The 18,082-nt window shown below is 41.1% G+C and overlaps 1 protein-coding gene across 1 annotated transcript in view; it reads left to right on the forward strand.

The window, feature by feature from the left end:
- Positions 1-18,082, forward strand: part of CHD7 (chromodomain helicase DNA binding protein 7) — a 2,781,650-nt gene that overhangs the window by 2,473,280 nt on the left and 290,288 nt on the right. The window contains exons 32-33 of the mRNA XM_044065875.1: positions 2,214-2,343; positions 2,428-2,500. Of these exons, the coding sequence (XP_043921810.1) occupies positions 2,214-2,343; positions 2,428-2,500 (203 nt within the window). The remainder of the gene's footprint in view (positions 1-2,213; positions 2,344-2,427; positions 2,501-18,082) is intronic.

Genomic DNA, 18,082 nt, shown 5'->3' on the forward strand with positions numbered 1-18,082 from the left:
AGTCTTTACTTCCCCCATTGTTTAACTTTTTACAGTATCTTGGCACAAAAGACATGTTCTAGAACAAAGTTTCTTGGGTCAAAGAGAATAAGTAAATTATTTTATTCCAGGGAAGTGAGAGATGCAAAAACAAAAAGACACATTCTAAAGATAGCGACTGGTCCAGAGTCATCATGTTTCCTTTTAAAAAGTGGTAGACAAGTGGTACTCTCTTCTTGGAGCAGTTGTTCCCCAAAAGCTTTAGGAGACTTCAGTAGTAACTGTGACTCTGAGTAATCACTGAATGGTATTTAATTGACACCTTGTGGTTATCTGAGGGATGTTGGCTGAACATAAGCAATAGTTTCTGGCCACCAATTCTTTCACTATGCAATCCATGGCAGATGTTTACTTCAGTTATGATTATTGGCTTGGCTCTGGATTTAAAACATGCAGAAGTGATTAAAGGAGGGTAATCTTATTTTCCTTGGCACTACAGCTTGGTAGTCAATGTGTTGAATGTTTCTCGTGTTCATTGTTTAGCAGCAGCTTCAATGTATGAAGCTTAGATTTTCTGTAATAAAAGGATGAAATTACAAATAAATTGCAAGTTTAATTCAAGTATAACTTGCAGAATTGATTTGTTTGAAAGTAGAAAGAGTGGTAATGGAAAAATCCCGAAACAGAACTTTTGGGGTTTAATTTGTCTTGTGTTAAGTGCCAGAAATAACTATTCAGAGAATGGAGCTGACACAGTGCATTAAGCTGCTGACAAATTGGGAAAGTCAGGCATAACGTGAATATGTGGGGCAGTTTTGAAGACAGGGTAAGACGTTCTAACTTGCTGGGTATATTGGATTTCCCCACCATGTGGTCAGTGTCTGACAGTCTTTTGTTGAACTTTTTTTGTATATCTGATGTTTTTGTCCCAGCCAGTTTGTTTTAAATAAGTCTTTTGGGGACTTGTGTCAACTTCTGTCGTCATTGTGGCTGTTGTCTTCCATGGGATTAAATTCTCTTTGCTTTGATTCCATTAAAATCTGTAGGCAGAAGTGTAGATGGAATTTTATTCATTCAGCTCTGTTTTGAAAAAATAGTTGCTGATTAGCTGATTAAACTTGACAAATGTATATTTTGTACACCGGGGGCCAGGCTGGGATTATTCCCATGCGGCATCAGCCTTAAAGGCAGAAGAGAGACATGTTTTTCTTAAATGATAAAACCAGACTGCTGAGTGACTAGCTTTGTAATGTGGTATAAAAGGTTGAAGCAGTGCCGAAACAGCTTCTTTAAATTGTTACAAGACAATTGAGAAAAACTAGGCTTTCAGTGATGGCAAATAAAATAAAAATGCATTTCTGTTAATGATGGCTGAGTACTGTTTTAGATCTCCATAAACTTTGCTTCCAGCACTATTTCACTAGCTAACTCTGCCAGCCAGTGTCAAAGTGGGTGGTGAGTTTAACCTTTGCTGTTAATCTGTAGAAGTGCCTTCTGGGCTATGTTCCAAGCAATATTTCACAAATGTCAGCACTAAAAACTGTTCCCTTGAGTGGGATGTTGCCTTGTTAACTTTGAAGGGCTGAGATGCAGAGCAGGCGTGAGACATACAGTGAGTGTTTCCTGATTATAATCTCAATTCTCTAGAGAGTCAGAGATACTTTAAGCGGCAGGGCCTGACTAAAGGGGAGAATGATGGCTTATAAAACCTTTCATGATTACAGTTTGGCTCAAGGCTTTACAGCATTTGGAAGCAGTGTGTATAGTATAAATCCTAATTGAATTGTGCAATTCTGGCCGTGTACTGCATGCTGCTCTGTGGACTCAGCTGGAGTCTATCAGATCTAACACACTGTTTTCAGGCAGATTGTTGAAACTTGACGTTGCTTCTTAAATAATTTTCTGACAGCAGAGAGGCAAACAGTAGTTAACCCCTAGACATTAGTCTTAACCTGATTAAAGCACGACCCTTTAAACTCAGTAATTTTCCAGCTTTGTTATATATGTCATATGTAGCCAATCTGTTTTCCAAAACTTCCTTTTTTATTGAAAAGGTAGCCATCTTAAATTTAAAAATGCTACAAGTTGTTTACAGGTTAAGTAGATAACTCTACCTGTGTGTTTATTCAGACATTATTTCATAGAGACAGTTACCAATTTTCTTCTTCTTTTATAATAATATGCCCACTAATGTTTGTTTTTGGTCCAAACCAGTTCTAAAATTGTTTTTGCAGGCTATGAGAAATACACTTCCATCCGAGCAGACCCTTTGTTGTGCTTTCTAGAGAGAGTAGGCATGCCTGATGCCAAGGCCATTGCTGCTGAACAGAGAGGAGCAGATCTCCTGACAGATGGTGGAGACGGGTAAGCCACAAGTTAGACCAGTGTTTTCTAGGCTAATTTTATTTTTAGCCATTTTAACAGTTGATTTCTTAATTTCTTTCTTAGGGGTGATTTTGACAGAGAGGATGAAGATCCAGAGTATAAGCCTGCAAGAACACCTTTTAAGGATGAAATGGATGTGAGTATACATTAACAGAATAGATTGCTTTTGGATTTTAGTTTGATATTTTGTCTGCTGAATGTCCTAGCTGGCTTCTGAAATGTGCACTACAGCCCAGCCAGTTCCATTAGCAAAAAGCGATAAAGCCATGACTGTAAGCCATATGACCAGAGTTAAGTTAAAAACACAAAGCATGTATTGGAACTAGCCTTAAGAGGTAGGGTATGGAGATGTGCCGACCTGCACATGGATAGGAAGCCAGCATCTATGTTGGTAAAGATGCTATGTTGGTAACCTAGCACTGCATTGTGAGAGGGTATATGTTTGAGATGTATATCACCACAGCAGTGAGGGGCATTTCTGTCACAGTGCTGTTGCACACAGCTGTCTAATAACATCAGCAGAGTATATCAGGACCTGTATTTCCAAAAGCCCATTGTGAGATGTAGTATAACTCCTTATCTGAGTGATTCTGCTTGGGTGGTTTACAGTTGGGTCATATCACTTAGAACCTATGCATGATAATTAAGTTATCCTATCTTACAGGCAGTCCAGGATGGGAGACCCTCCAGCATGGTTTATAGGTGTATACTAGGCTGACAACCTCTAAGGCCCTTATAAACCTAGCTATGCAATCCAGATGTGACCCACAAAGTTGATTTATATAGGTGATGATTTACTGACTGCGTCTGTCCATCAGAGACATAGGAGCCAGATCGGGATGAATTTCTGATTGAGCGCTGCTTGGACCAGTGGATGGGTAAATAGGGATATGGAGGAACTCTGCTTCACATGTATGGGGAGCTTGTTCTAGAGAATGGGAATTCTCTGAGAAACATCTCGTCTCTCTCTCTCCAGGATGGTCCTATTTATGTTGCAAGCAAAATTTAGGTCTTTTAATGTAGTAGTTCTGATGTTCGTTTTGGTTCATTAAAACAGGGTCTAGGGATGCCTTGCATGCTAGGCAAAGATCACTTCTCCGGAGTCTGTGTGATACCGAGTAAAGAAACAGAGCTTTGAGGCAATCGGTGTAGGACATTGTCTTTACTGCCTGTATTCTTGTTTGTCTTTTTAAGCAACCTTTGCGAATGTTCCATTTGCTGCATTTGTCTGGTTGGGTACATACCAAAGGGGCATTATATTCTCTGATGGGTCTGATGAGGGCTGTGTACAGTGGTATGACCACCTGTCTGGACCTAGATGTCCTTGGTTATATGTTCAGCAGCATAGAAGGATTTTCTTACTACCTTGGACACATGTTTGTCGAATGCGAAGTTACTGTCTACATGAGTTTCCAGATCCTTGACTAGTGAATCAAATTTTAAGGGTGTTTTATCGGTGATGATAGTTGCCCAGGGTGGCAAACTTTCCAAAAGGTACTGAAATGCACTACTTGATGAGTTTTAAGCCATGGCTTTTGCAACAATCGTTTGTCTGTATTAGGTCTTCCTGAAGGGTGATCTCATCTTGGGGGAATTCAGTGACTGCCGTCAGTTTGCAGTCTAAGGGCTTGTTTAGCCAGAGGCCTTTCACATTGGCTTTGACATCTGAGAAGTAGATGCCAGTGAGGAGTGGGCCTGACACAAAGACCTGGGGGACTCCACTGGTGACTGGCCTCTTTGTGATGGTGGTCTCACTGATTTTGATTTCCTGGGTCCTATAAATGAACCAGCTATCTGTTCGGCGTGTTATAAAGGGGCTTATACCTAGTTCTGTAAGTTTGACGGTTCTTGAATATGTGTTGTATTAAATATCTTAACCAGGTCTACGTAGGCAGTATGCACCATTTTCCCCTCATCCAGTGCCTTAGTGACCTTTTCAAAGAAGTCCACCAGAATTGGTAAACATGACCTTCCTTTTTTACAAAGTCAAAGTGGGATGGATCCATTGTCTGGCAGTGTCCTATGTCCTTGCTGATAGTTTCTGTGTTTCTTTCAATGGCTTTGCAAATAAGACTAGTCAGACTAATGGGCTTGTAGTTTCCAGGATAGTCTTATGAAAGGGGATGACCATCGCAGTCCTTCATTGACATGGCACAAAACCTGTTATAAGACTGTAGTTAAATAATGACATATTTTAGACTATTCAGGAGACATCTTGGGACATTGTCAGGGCCCATTGAGACCATGTTCTTTTCTTTAGTGAGTGCAACCAGTACATGCGCCCTAGATGTCCTTCTATTCATCAGTTGCAGTATTCTTTACATGAGGGAGTTACCTGCCCAGGCAATCCGAAGTCTACTGCTACTGTAAGGTGAGCAGTATGTCCCACTTAGGCAGCTATTGGACGTAGGCCATAAAGATGACGTTACGTGCACACCATCCTCAGAACTAAAGACCATGTCTGTGGAAGATCAAAAAGGGGGAAGAAGCCATCAGACCCTGGAGCTCAGAGAACATTCTGGCAGAAGTTAGGGCTAGTAGCAAGACTTTTTTCCAAGTGTAGTGTTTTATGAAGCTAGAGGAAGCTGGCTCAAAGGGTGCAAGGATCATCTTCTCTAGCACAAAGATTAGGTCCAAGGGAAGGTGGCATAGGCCTCCTGGGAGTTCTAATATGGAAGATGCCTTTGAGGAACTGTTTTGGCCTCAAATCTAGAAGCTAAAGGGGAGAAAGAGGCACACATGCAGAAATGGCTGACATAAGTACTTTTACCGTTGAATAAGCTAGGCCAGAATTGAGCAACTCACACAGGTATGGAAGAACCAGAGGGAGATCCACCGTTACTGGGTCCAGGTTACAAGAAAGACATCACATTGAAAATCTTTTCCATTTGGATAGGTAAGATTTCATGGTATTGGGTTTCCTGGCTTTCTGTAGGACTTGAAGAATGTCCTCTAAGAATAGGTGTCTAAAAGGTGTCAGTGTTCTGAGAATAGGTGTCTAAAAGGTATCTGTGTTCTATCACCCACAGAGTCAGCTGTAGAGTTGCCAAGTGTGGGTGGAGGAGGGAACCCTTTTGTTGTGTGAGTAAGTCCAATCTGTGAGGTAACTTGTGATGATTACCCTTGGCCAGATGCAGGAGAAGGGGGAACCAGTGCTGCCTTGGCCAATAGGGAGTCACCAGCAAGATTTTTGGTTTGTTCAGCATGACTTGTGGAATGAGCAGAAAGAGAGGGAATGCATACAGAAACTTCCTCTTCCAGGACATTGGTAGGGTGTCCACTTCACATGCCAGGTGGTGAGGTTCCCCGGCACAATCTTGGATATTTTCTGTTCATAGGGGAGGCAAACAAGTCTATTTCAGGAATACCCCACTAGTTGACTATGTCCAGAAACACATTCTTGTGAAGCATCCATTCATGGTCCTGTGTTGTGGATCTGCTCAAGGTGTGCCACAGAGTTCTGATTGGAGGGGATGTAGACTGCCTGCAGAGAAATCTATTGTTATAGTAACTTCTTACACAGATATTCTTTATAGTTGTCAGGGTTACGTTTGAGGATATTTTTATGTGATGGTTGGGAGTGAGAGAGAGGTCAAGTTAGAACAGAATTTGTCCACTAACACAATCACTATATCTCCAGGCTCGGTGCTATGTGCTGCCCTTGAAGTTTCTGACATAGCTGTAGAAGGCTGTATGGTTCTGTTTCACTTGGGAGGCTGACTTATCCTCAAAGTTGGCATCTTAGTTACCTGTTTACTTTGATGATAGTCTGTTTTCATGGGAATTATCCATTCTGATTTTTGCCATATTTTTTTTTCTTTTTGTTGTATATCCTGTTAAATTTGGGATGTCACCATTATGGTTTATTTCTGGGGCTAATCTTGGGCTTGCTAATGGTAGGTACTATAGCCTCTGTATAGCAATTGACATGGTTGTACAGAGTTTGAGAGCGATTCAACATAGGCTGTTATGTTCTAAGGTTTTGGAGGGGCTTTGAATTTTGACAAAGCACCACTTAGATAATTTACCTTGGAATAGTTTCTGTTACTGATTTTTAATGAGATTACAGAATTGATGTTGATTTCGAAGGAGACAGCTTTATGGTCAGACCTTACCAGGGAAGTTGAGACAGTGGGGGTTGAAGTGTTCTTCAATATTTGTGGGTATGAATTCCAGTATGTTGGAGCCTCTTGGGGGCATATTCACCATTTACTCAAGGGTGTTTGTATTTACTATGTCTATGAATCTCTGCCTATTGATTTTTGAGGTTTTGTAAGATTCCCAGCCAGTAGAGGAGTAATTAAAGTCTCCCATGAATAGGGTGTTAGTTTGGATGGCAAGTGTCTCCAGTAGGTTCAAGTATGCATTGTGAGCTTCTTGGGACATGGAGGGTAACCTATAGCTGGCTAGGATATGGTATGGCATTTTTTCTTTAGTGATCTTCACGTGGAGGAACTCCCAGCTTGTCATCCTGTTTAACCACTGTAGAGATATGCTTGTCATTGATGTATATTGAGACACCTCTACATTTAGCCCTTGTCTGTGCAGCTGCTGGTCTAAAAGTGTGGAAGACACTGAAACCTTGCATTGCCGGGGTACTCTCTACTACTGTAAACCATGTCTTAGTAACTGCACAGATGTGTATACTGTCCTTCCATTTCACTGTTGCAGTATTCTTAACATGAGGGATCCCCTTGCAAGGGCGACCTGACATCTGGCCAGTATACCAAAGCCTTATTGATGCACCATATGTCTCACGTATGCTCCCTGCGCAAGGTAGGGCATAAAGGTTATGTCTGGATGTGTCGTCTTTAAAACTTCCTTGCCATCAGTCTGAATGTCATTTTTGATCATCAGTCTGATTGCCCGAGTCGCTGCTGGGTACCTAGCCATTCAGATAAATGCCCCATTGGGTTTTTTTGACTTGTTCTTTTGCTTTTTTTTTTTTGCTTTTAACATTTGTGGTAGTGTGGGGGCTTCAAGTCATTCAGAAAGGGTAAATGCCAGTGTGGGAGACAGTTTCCTCATAAAGACCATCACTAGCAGTGCTTGTTTTGTTGCCGAGGTTCTGATGACCATATGTCCTGCACAGTTTGTCAGGTTTTTGTTCCAAAGACCTTACATACGACTTTCCTCTCTTGCCATTTATCTTGAAATCCAGCATCTAAACCTTTTCTTGCCATTTATCTTGAAATCCAGCATCTAAAGCTTTTAGCGAAAGACAATATGGAGGGTACTTCTCAACCTGAGGGGCAGCCATCTTCGAAGAAGGCAGTTGAATCATGTCAGATTCTTTGGCTGTGCCTCCTCCACTGGACGTCTCACTTGAGGCTGGTGAAAGCCCAGAGGATTGTCCTGTTTCTGGGCTGGATTCCTCTGCTGTGACCGGTTTGGAGGCCGGCATGGATCCAGCTTCTCGCACATACCTGGAGGCCTTGCAGACGTCCACTTTGGATGCTGAGGTGGAACTGCAGCTGATTAATACTGAAGGGCCTAGGGGAGTTCATCAGATTCTGGTTAGGGAGGAAGTTCCAACTACAGTTGAGTGCTGGCTGGTGTCGGAGCCTTCTTTTCATAAGGCAGGCATCCCTTTAACTCATTCACTCCGGAGCAGCTCAGAAAAAGCTGCCTGCTTAATTCCACCATAGGAACAACAGTGCAGCCCGAGTTCATTTTCAGAAAATCCATTTGTAGTACCATACAGAAAACAAGTGTTCATAACTCTCTAACTATAAGAGCTAGACTAAAAATGTAAACGGGAAAGTTGTTCAGCAGACACTGACTTTCCAACAGTGGAAGTGTTGATAATGCATATCAAAGTCATTATTACCTATTTGGCAAAGAATGCTGATATTGTGCATATTTTTTACCTTTTTGGAAAAGCAAAGCACAATATCGTGGTCAAATGTACCATGCAGAGCCATACAATTTGAATGTAATTTGTTAGTATGACTGTCAGCTTTAAATTGATACCTTAACCATTACTGTGTGATGCTCCTTTCTTGAGATATTCATAGAAATATGATTAATATATTATTTCTCTTAATTGATAAAGCATAACATCTCATCACCTGTAACAGAGCCTACATATTGGTGTAGAAGTTGTGCATCTGAATGTCATCTTCAAAATGATGCATCATTTGTGTGATCACCATGCTCCCTTGCAAATATATGGGCATAATAATAAATATTGTAAATGTATAATTTTCATAATCATAAAGGGATACTGTGATATCTGTACATGTGTACACTGCACAGACACCGCTCTTTTACCATGTTGTAGGGAGTAACATTGTCTTCAAAATGAGGTATTACTTTGGCACACCATGCTCCCTTGCAAAATTATTTACCAAAATATGAAAAAAATCATAATTTCCTTAACCTGAGTCCAAAACAAACCGTGATATATGCATATGTGTCCAACATACAGGCACAATTCTTTTACGATATTGGAACCAGCGATACTGTCTTCAAAATGAGGTATTACCTGGCACATTCAGATGCTCCCTTGCAAAGCTATTTACCAAAATATGAAAAAAATCATAATTTCCATAACCTAAGTCCGAAACAAACCTTGATATATGCATATGTGTCCAACATACAGGCACAATTCTTTTACCATGTTAACACCAGCAGTACTGTCTTCAAAATGAGGTATTACTTGGCACATGCAGATGCTCCCTTGCAGAGTTTTTTACCAAAATATGAAAATAATCATAATTTCCATAACCTGAGTCCTAACAAAACTGATATCTATACATGTGTACAGCATTCAGAACCAGTTATTTTACCATGTCGACAGACAAGATTGTAAATATACACATTCTTGGTGTAGCCGACATACTGCTGAATGGGTACATGTCAAGAGAAAAAGCAAGATAAGGACCGCCACTCCATAATGAACCCAGGACAGGCATGGGAGTTCAGTGGCAGGCAAGGCCATCTGATCTGTCCGATAGCTGTAATGGCTACCCACTCAGCTGATACCGCTGCAGTCTCATGACCTCCTTCAGTGTCAGCAGTCTGCTTTACCTTTGCCTATTATCTTTACATGTCCATTCAGCAATGGACCTAATGGATCAAGTTCTGTATTACTAAGTCCTTCCTGTCATCTAAACTCTGCACACGCCTGGTAAAAGCAGAAAAAAAAGTATTGCAGGATGGTCACTGACATATTAGATTGTACATGGTAGCACTCTCCTGAAACAGTTGTTCTTTCTCAGCATCTTCACCAGCTCCTTACCACAGTTATTTGCCAAACTCAGAAAAATATATTTTACAGAACACATTTCATAATAGAGTTTTACTTACCATACTGGTTCTACTTGGTCATGGGTGTTTTCCATTCTTCTCACAAGCCGCAGGTTACAAATCCTGCATAGCTCTCCTCATGCCATTGTGGAGGTCAGTCAAGAACAACGCAATGCCCTCCTCAGTTAGGTGAATGCCATCCCTTCTGAACAGGTGAGCATCTTCCATGATGATGCTGTCATGGCAGATTGCAGATCCACCGAACCCGTGCATCAAGCCATGCATGAACCGATTCAGTAAACATCTGGTCTTGTGAGCTGCCCGTTGACTGTTTGCTGTTTTCCATATCTGTCAAGGAATTCTATCAGACCACTCAAAATGGCAACTTGGCCACCACAACTGCAGGTGTTCAGAAATTGCTGTGATTTGAAGCCATATATTTCCGAGTGGTTGACTGAGGACATCATTCCCTCCAATGTGCAGCACAAGAATGGTCGGGCTCAGGGTAGATGGAACACTTCTCTTCCAACAACTGCAGTACTCGACTCTAATGCATAACTCTTCTTGCAATCCAGTATACCTTCACACTGGATGTGGGGAAGCTCAGTTTGTACTGGTTTTCAGTTTCGGAGGCATGGCTGGCAGCCCAGTGAATATAGGAATGGCCACATAACCACACACTCGCTTGTTCTCCTGGTCGTGAAGCCATGTCAGTGTCAGAAGGTGGACAAACCTGCACAACAAAGAAAATGCAAACCGATTACTACTGATGTTTGACAGATGTATTGGAAGACTACATGTATATGCATATCATATGCATTACCTGGTTAGCCCATCCAAGTCTTCTGACCTAGCCACAAGGGCCAGTAGTCTTTGCATTAGGTACATAAGTGGTGATGACGCTGCAGAGGTACATACCTACTACACAAACACGCACATGTTTTGCATTAGCATGTTATAATACATGTTAGTGTGGAGTGCAGAGGCATTCATTATCATTATCATTCAAAAGAAATATTATATCATTATGTAATTCAGGCAAAATAGTATAACACTAGGATGTTACTGAGTCCCTTCCTCCTACCACCTAATTTCCACCATGACTGAAAAAGCGTGGAAACATGCCCAACTACTGAGTATAAGCAGAAGTACAGTAATACAAGCAGAAATGTCAAACCTATCCGGTTCATCCATGTTAGAATTAGTCACAAAAGTAATAATTCCAGTTATCGCATCTGACCATCAGCCTAGTTACAATAAGACCCATCAGTTTTCCTCAATGCAGTATGTGCATATTATTAATAGGTAATAAATTATTCTTGAAAGCTGGATACATAAACAAAAAATTATAATAACCATCGCTGAAACCTGAGCTGTAGATAATCTATGCTTGTTGCACCATATCTGTATTACAATCTTCAGCAGTCTGACCATGTATGCACAAGCACTTCCCTGGTATACAAATGAATCATTTCTCCTACCAAATGAATCATTTCCCCTACCAACATCTTCATTACTACATGTTATACACATGTCCCTAAATAAAACATTTACCCAAATGACCCCTTCAGGAAAATGTTGAGATACGCACAATCACCAAAATTATATATATATATATATATATATATAATATATATATATATATATATATATATATATATTATATATATATATATATATATATATATATATATATATCTGTGTATATATATATATATATATATATATATATATATATATATGTGTGTGTGTGTGTGTGACCAGTGTGTCCATGTGCAAATACATTATGTACGTACATAAATATCCACGTGCAGTTACAATATAGCAGTTAGTCATGATCACTTTTCTGGGAAAAGTATCAGTTGCTGTCACTGTTATTCACATAAGTAGAAGTCGTTATCACTTTGATGAATGCATAACTGCTATATTGTAACTGCACGTATTGCTAACATTGATAGTGACCTTCCTTTTATTACTGCAAAGGTATGCATGCTGAGACACAGGTGATAATTGCTCCACATAACCTGTTGAGTAGGCATTCATTATATTACATTGTGCAGCTGTTATGTAACAGACTCAGTATAATCAGTAAGGAGAAGACCTGAGTCATTCAGTCAAATACACTTAGATATTACTGAGGCCTTCCTCCCACCTAAATTCCACACGACTGACAAAGCTAGGAGAAATGCACAAAAATATGGTAGCTGCATGCTGTCAGTAGTCACCTAGTGATAATCTTTATCTCATTCAGGCAGTATGATCACAAATAGAATGATACAAGCAGAAGTGATGTAACCCAATGTAATTTGCAGACTGACTTTCTGTATGTCCCCAGTAACCCCTCCAGTTGTTTGCATTCTGTATGCAGAGGCACCAAAATGACACAAATTGGCCCAGCAGTCACTTCAGCAGTGAGACCATGTATGCACAAGCACTTCCCTGATGCGCAATGAATTATTTCTCCAAGCAACATCCTCATAATTATGTCCAGGTATACATGCACCCAAAATGAAACGTTTCCACAAACAAGCCTTAAGTAACATTTCCTAGTATGTGCAACCGCCGGCATGAACACCACCCAAGCAACCCCTTCAGTAGAATGTTGAGGTATGCACAATGTCCAAAATTAAACGCTTCCCCAAACGAAACGTCTGTAAGATTTGCTAGTATTAAACCACCAAAATGAAGCATTCACCTACGCGAGCCCTTCATTGTAATGTATGCACAGGCACCAGAATGAAATATTTCCCCAAAACAACCATTCAGTAACTTTTCTTGGTATGTACAAGCACCAAATGAAAAATTCAGAAACGAACACCTAATGTGCAGGTGGGAAATTGCATCACATTATCTGTTGAATAGACATGCATCGTATTCCTTGTACAGGTGTAATATAAGACAGAGTCATTACCATCTGTTAGAACAAAGACCAGAGTAATTAAGTCAAAGTAGTACAGTAGTTGTATCTTACTGAGCATTGGATATACCATGGAATGCAGTGAAGACAGTCAAACAGTGGAGAAGCTATGGGACAACAGTGATGTTGCAATGAACTGTACGGCCCTCCAAAATTGATGAAAAGACAAGACAAACACTGGTCATGGAGGCTGCCAAGAGACCTACAACAACATTGAAGGAGCTGCAGAAATTTCTGGCAAGTACTGGTTGTGTACTACATGTGACACCAATCTCCCATATTCTCCATGTGTCTGGACTATGGGGTAGGGTTGCAAGACAGAAGCCTTTTCTTACACATAAAAACATCCCAGACCTAAATCCATTAGAAAATCTGAGTGGTGACCTGAAGAGGGCTGTACCCAAGAAATGCCCTCGCAAATTTTGGACCAGCAGACGTACATAAAGGACATTTGGTTTTCTAGGGTTTCACTTGAAACAGCTGACAGAGGTGAGCAAGTGGCCTATGGAAGTAATCCGCTTTAGATGGTCAGGAACACAACAGTATGTAAAACTGATCTAAGGGTTTGCAGCACATTCAAACTAGAACCTCTGTCTCAACCAATGCACTTCCAAAAATAAGACGAAAAAAAACAGAATACGGTTAGACATTTCACACTGCCTTACAAAAGTCATATAATAAAATCACAGTATTCTTCCCTTACAAGGTCCATTATTAAGTACAATGCCCCTTTCAGCATGTACCTCACCCATGAGTTATGATCGGCTCGCTACTCATAACCCTTCAGTAACATCTGCTAGTTTGTGCAACCACCAAATGAAGCATTCCCCCAAGCAACCTGTTCAATAAAATGATTTACGCACAAGTGCCAGAATGAAATATTACATAAGATGATCCCTTCAGTAACATTTACTGGTATGTACATGCACCAAATGAAAGTCACACAATCTATCTCTTTTTTTTTTTTTTTCAGATACATATGGTATAAAATGATTACAAAGTTAAAAAAAAAAGATACTGAAAGAATGAAAGCTACAGTTAAAATATTGCAGTACACTGCTTCAGTCAGCATCATAATTTTCATAACCCAAGTCCTAAACAAACTCTGTACGCACATGCATGCAACATGCAGACACAGTTCTTTTACCATGTTGGAACTAGTAATACTGTCTTCAAAATGAGGCAGTTTGTTCAGTTATGCACAACCTCTCCCCTAACCAGCAAATTAAACTTTTGTACAACATTCCCGTCAAAAGTATGTCCAGGTATACATAAGCACTCCCCTGAACACCAAATGAAACATTCCCTTCACTAACCCTTCAGTAGTTTTTCCAGCTATGCATAAACACTCCTCCAATCACCAAATACAACATTTTCCCCAGTGATCCCATCTGCAGTCTGTCTAGGTATGCACAGGCACTCCCCTGACTCCCAAAAGAAACACTTCCACCAGCGATCCAATCTGCAGTCTGCCCAGGTAAGCACAGAAACTCCCAGACCACCAAATTAAACATTTCCCAGCAATCCCTTCTGCAGTCTGTCCCAAGTATGCACAAGCACTGCCCTGACCACACAATAACACACTTTCCCCAATGGCCCCATTCTGTATTCTATCCATTGTACATGCAACCAGTCACCTGACCACCAAATGAAACTTTTCCCTAAGGATCATCTTTGCAGTCTGTTCACGTTTCTTGTGAAATACAAGAACTTGCAACCTCTTATATCATTTGTCTACATTACCCATAAAGCACCTGAAATAAGAGTTATTCTACTAAGCAACCATTTTAATCTAAATACTACAGAAGTAATTACTGTACAGTATAGCTGTACCATCCCACATGCCCACCTCAGAACAATGAACTACTTCAAATCAAGATTTTCTTTATGATAATGGCAACGAACTAGCTAATATCAAAAGCATAATATAATTATTCCTAAAGTAATGAAAAACTGTAAAATGATGCATCGATAATGCACAAAAAGATACCAGTAAAACAGACATGGACCATATTGTATAACGCTTATAAGCAGACTTCAACAAAACAGTAACTCCAAGGACTGGCAATGTGACAACCAGACAGATGTGGACAAATTCACTAGGAGCGGAGGAAAATAAAGAATAATCAGTGGTTCAAGCCACTACCGGAATTTTACATTTAGAAACAAAATTAACTTGTTTTAACTATAACCGCATGCAAAATGTTGTGACAACCCATTCAGTCTACAAATAATATTATCTACCACAGTCAGAGTATCTGATAGGGACCCATAGATAAATAGATATAGAAGTATTCTATTTAGACAGACTAGCATGGGGGTAAAGCTGAATATAAATAAGTCAATGGTCCTTGAAGCAAATGGCAGAAAACAGTAGTAGTTGAAAATTGAGATAGAAGGGGAAATAGTGGAATGGTTTCAATATATTCAAGTATGTGGAAGGTGTGACTGAGATAGGAAATATGAATGAAGATGTCAAAGCTGCAACCAAAGGTGCAGTAGCCATCTGGCACAAAATTAAATGGGTAATCCGCAAAATAATGACAAAGACGCCGAAAAGTTATATGTACAAAACAGTAGGCACAGAAACTTGGGCATGAAAAGGCAGAGCAGCTAAAGGAGCATAAGATGATGGAGATGAGATGCCTGAGATGAATAATAGGATACACACTGTGGGACAGATAAAGAGGTGGGGACATCGGGGGTGAAGCCAAAGTATCCCCAACTTCAAAAAAGGTCAAATAGAACAGATTATAATGGTTCAGGTGTATGAGCAGGAAACCAAAAGATAACTGGGTAAAGCGCTCAGAGGAGAGACAGGAAGAAGGCATGAGGAGACAAGGATCCCCACCTTATAGATGGATGGATGTGTTGTGTGACAGAAAACTTGAGGCAGTCAGACATGACTGTCTAAATAGGCAAGAAAGTGACACTGAACTGAGGTGACTCAACACTAACCCCATATAGAAATGGATAAAGGGGTTTGATGATGATATGTGTGTGTATAAACTGACGACCATAAACGTCTATTGCAGAAACTGAAAGAGCAGTACTTTGGAAACAGCACTATAACTTAGGGTACAAATGATGTTCTCCACTGCTTCTTCCAAATGTATGCATTTAACCTATACTCTGCTTTAGGGGCCCTCAATACAGAGGCTGAACAAGGATCCATGCTAAACCCCACTTTTCTCACATTTTGTTAAAATTTACACTAAAATTTTCAGTGCTAAATCTCACTTATGTGCAGAGGATATATTAATTCTACAAACTAACAAATCATATGCAGTTCTATGAGAATGTCTACAGACAAGTTTCGGAACTTTGTCAGTGGCCAATTAGCAATAAGCTAAGGCTAAACCCAGCAAAAATGAAATGTAATGATGTTCATCGTGCATACAGCTGCAGTCATAACAGATGGGTTCTCCTGCCGTCAGGCGGGTCCTCGGTCGGCCGAATTCTAAAGTCTAGGTCCGGCATCGGTTGTCGTCGCTTCTTCCCTGACGTCAGTGCGACAGGGGTATAAAAGGACCAGCCGACGCCATTTCCTTCAGTCTTTCTTGCCGCGCGGTGCCCGAAGCAGAAGCAGTTCGCAAGTGCCGGTCGGCCAGCTCCTGAAATTACAAAAATTTTGCAACCAAAGTCTTCTTGAAAGCTAAGCACCCCATTGGGGAAACTTTTCTTGACTCAGACCGATGTCAGACAAAGTTAATAATTGTATTTCATGTGGGAAGCAAATACCGCATAAGGATTTCCATTCCCTCTGTATTCCTTGTTTAGGCCCAGACCGCAACGTCTCGGTTTGTCGCTTTTGTGTTACATTCAACAAACGCACCATTAGGCGTCGGGCAGAGTTCGCCCAGCATTATTTTGGCAAAACATTTAACTATATTATGTCGTCGGATACTCTGACTCCAGTTTTGTCTAAAAAGCGCAAAGATAAGGACCGACACAGGAGGTCCGCGGCCTCTACCGACACCACGCCAAAGCCGATTACAGGTGGTCTGGTTCTCAGTGAGGCGCCTATGCAGCCCCTGACTACCGACTACACTTCATTGGCGGTGTCTCCTGTGCCCGAGGTCGCAGGCCCCTTGGCCCACACTCCCGACTACAGATACCAAAGCCACTCTTGGCGGTGAATCTCAAAATGTGGACAGGTCTACCTCCTCTCAAGGTGTCTTCAGACCTTCCTCTTCTTTTTCCATCAAGGCTTTTACTAAGTCTAAAGCAGCCATGCATTCTAAGAGACAAGCTACACAGGGCCCATCTCCAGGCCCCATGCCTAAAAAACAGATGCTTAAAATGGCTGAGGATTTAATTACTCTTATCAGGGATTCTCAACCCCCCCACCCCAGACAAAAGGCCCAGAGTGGAGGAAGAATCCCCCTCCTCTGATCAGGGCTCCATTATATCAGAGCACTCTGATGAACAGGAACATTCTTACTCCCCTTTTGAAGACTCTGATGCAGAGGAGTCCATTCCCTCTGTATCCCCCCAGAGGATTACTCATTTGGGGAAACTTTGCATACCTTAAGGGAACACTTCCACTGGGAAGGCCAAGATTATTCAGATTCCAAGAAAAGGCTTAGGGAATTTCTCTTGCTACCTCAGCACAGGCCTCTGGCTATACCTCCTTCTTGGACATACTAGATGATGTTTACTCGGAGGCCTGCCTTAACCCAGATTCTCTACCTCCAGCCTCAGTGAAGCCTGACAGGTACTACAGGGTTCCTGACTCACACCAATTTCTATACAAAAGCCATGCTGCTGACCCAGAAACTATTTCACAGGGCCCCAAGGGAATTAAGGCCTCCACTGCTAAAAATCCATTACCTTCCGAGAGAGATTCCAGATCCTTAGAAAGGTGGGGGGAAAAGGTGTCACAACCTGAACAACCAGACTTGAAGGAGTTGCAGGATTTGATGCATAGTGCAGAACAAGTGGGCAAACATACCTTACAATGTGGTTTTGATGCTCTAGAGGCCTCATGTAGAGCTGCTTTTACAGGATCAGTCATACGTAGACATGCCTGGCTCAAGGAACAAACCTTACCAGATCATGTCAAAGCTAAATTACTAGATGCCCCTCTACAAAAGGATGTATTATTTGGTGCTAATGCTGAGGAGGTATTAAGGAAAATGGAGGAAAAGGCTAAATCAATGCAAACAGTGAAAGATTTTCTACAGGTACAACCCTCACGTTTCAGTAGAAATTGGCCTTCCAAAAATTGGTCCTTTCCAGCCACGGACAGACCCCAAAGAGGTAGATACAGGTGCCCGAGGGGCAGAGGGCAATCCCAAGGATTGTTTAGAGGCAGACAATGGCAAGCTCCTACACAAAGAGGTGGTGAGGATAACTTGCAGCCATTCAGAAAGCAAGCCCAATGACTTTCCCCTTTGCATGCCAAGCAAGGCTCAACACGCTTAGGCGGAAAACTGGCATTGTTTTCAAAAAAATTGGCATATTGTCACAAAAGACAAATGGATCCTGGACGTTATAAACAGAGGCTACAGATTCCATTTTCACACCCTTCCAAAAATGAGAGGCATG

The sequence above is a fragment of the Protopterus annectens genome, chromosome 3.part0, assembly GCF_019279795.1.
Source record: "Protopterus annectens isolate FY-2018-M chromosome 3.part0, PAN1.0, whole genome shotgun sequence".
Taxonomy (NCBI): domain Eukaryota; kingdom Metazoa; phylum Chordata; order Ceratodontiformes; family Protopteridae; genus Protopterus; species Protopterus annectens.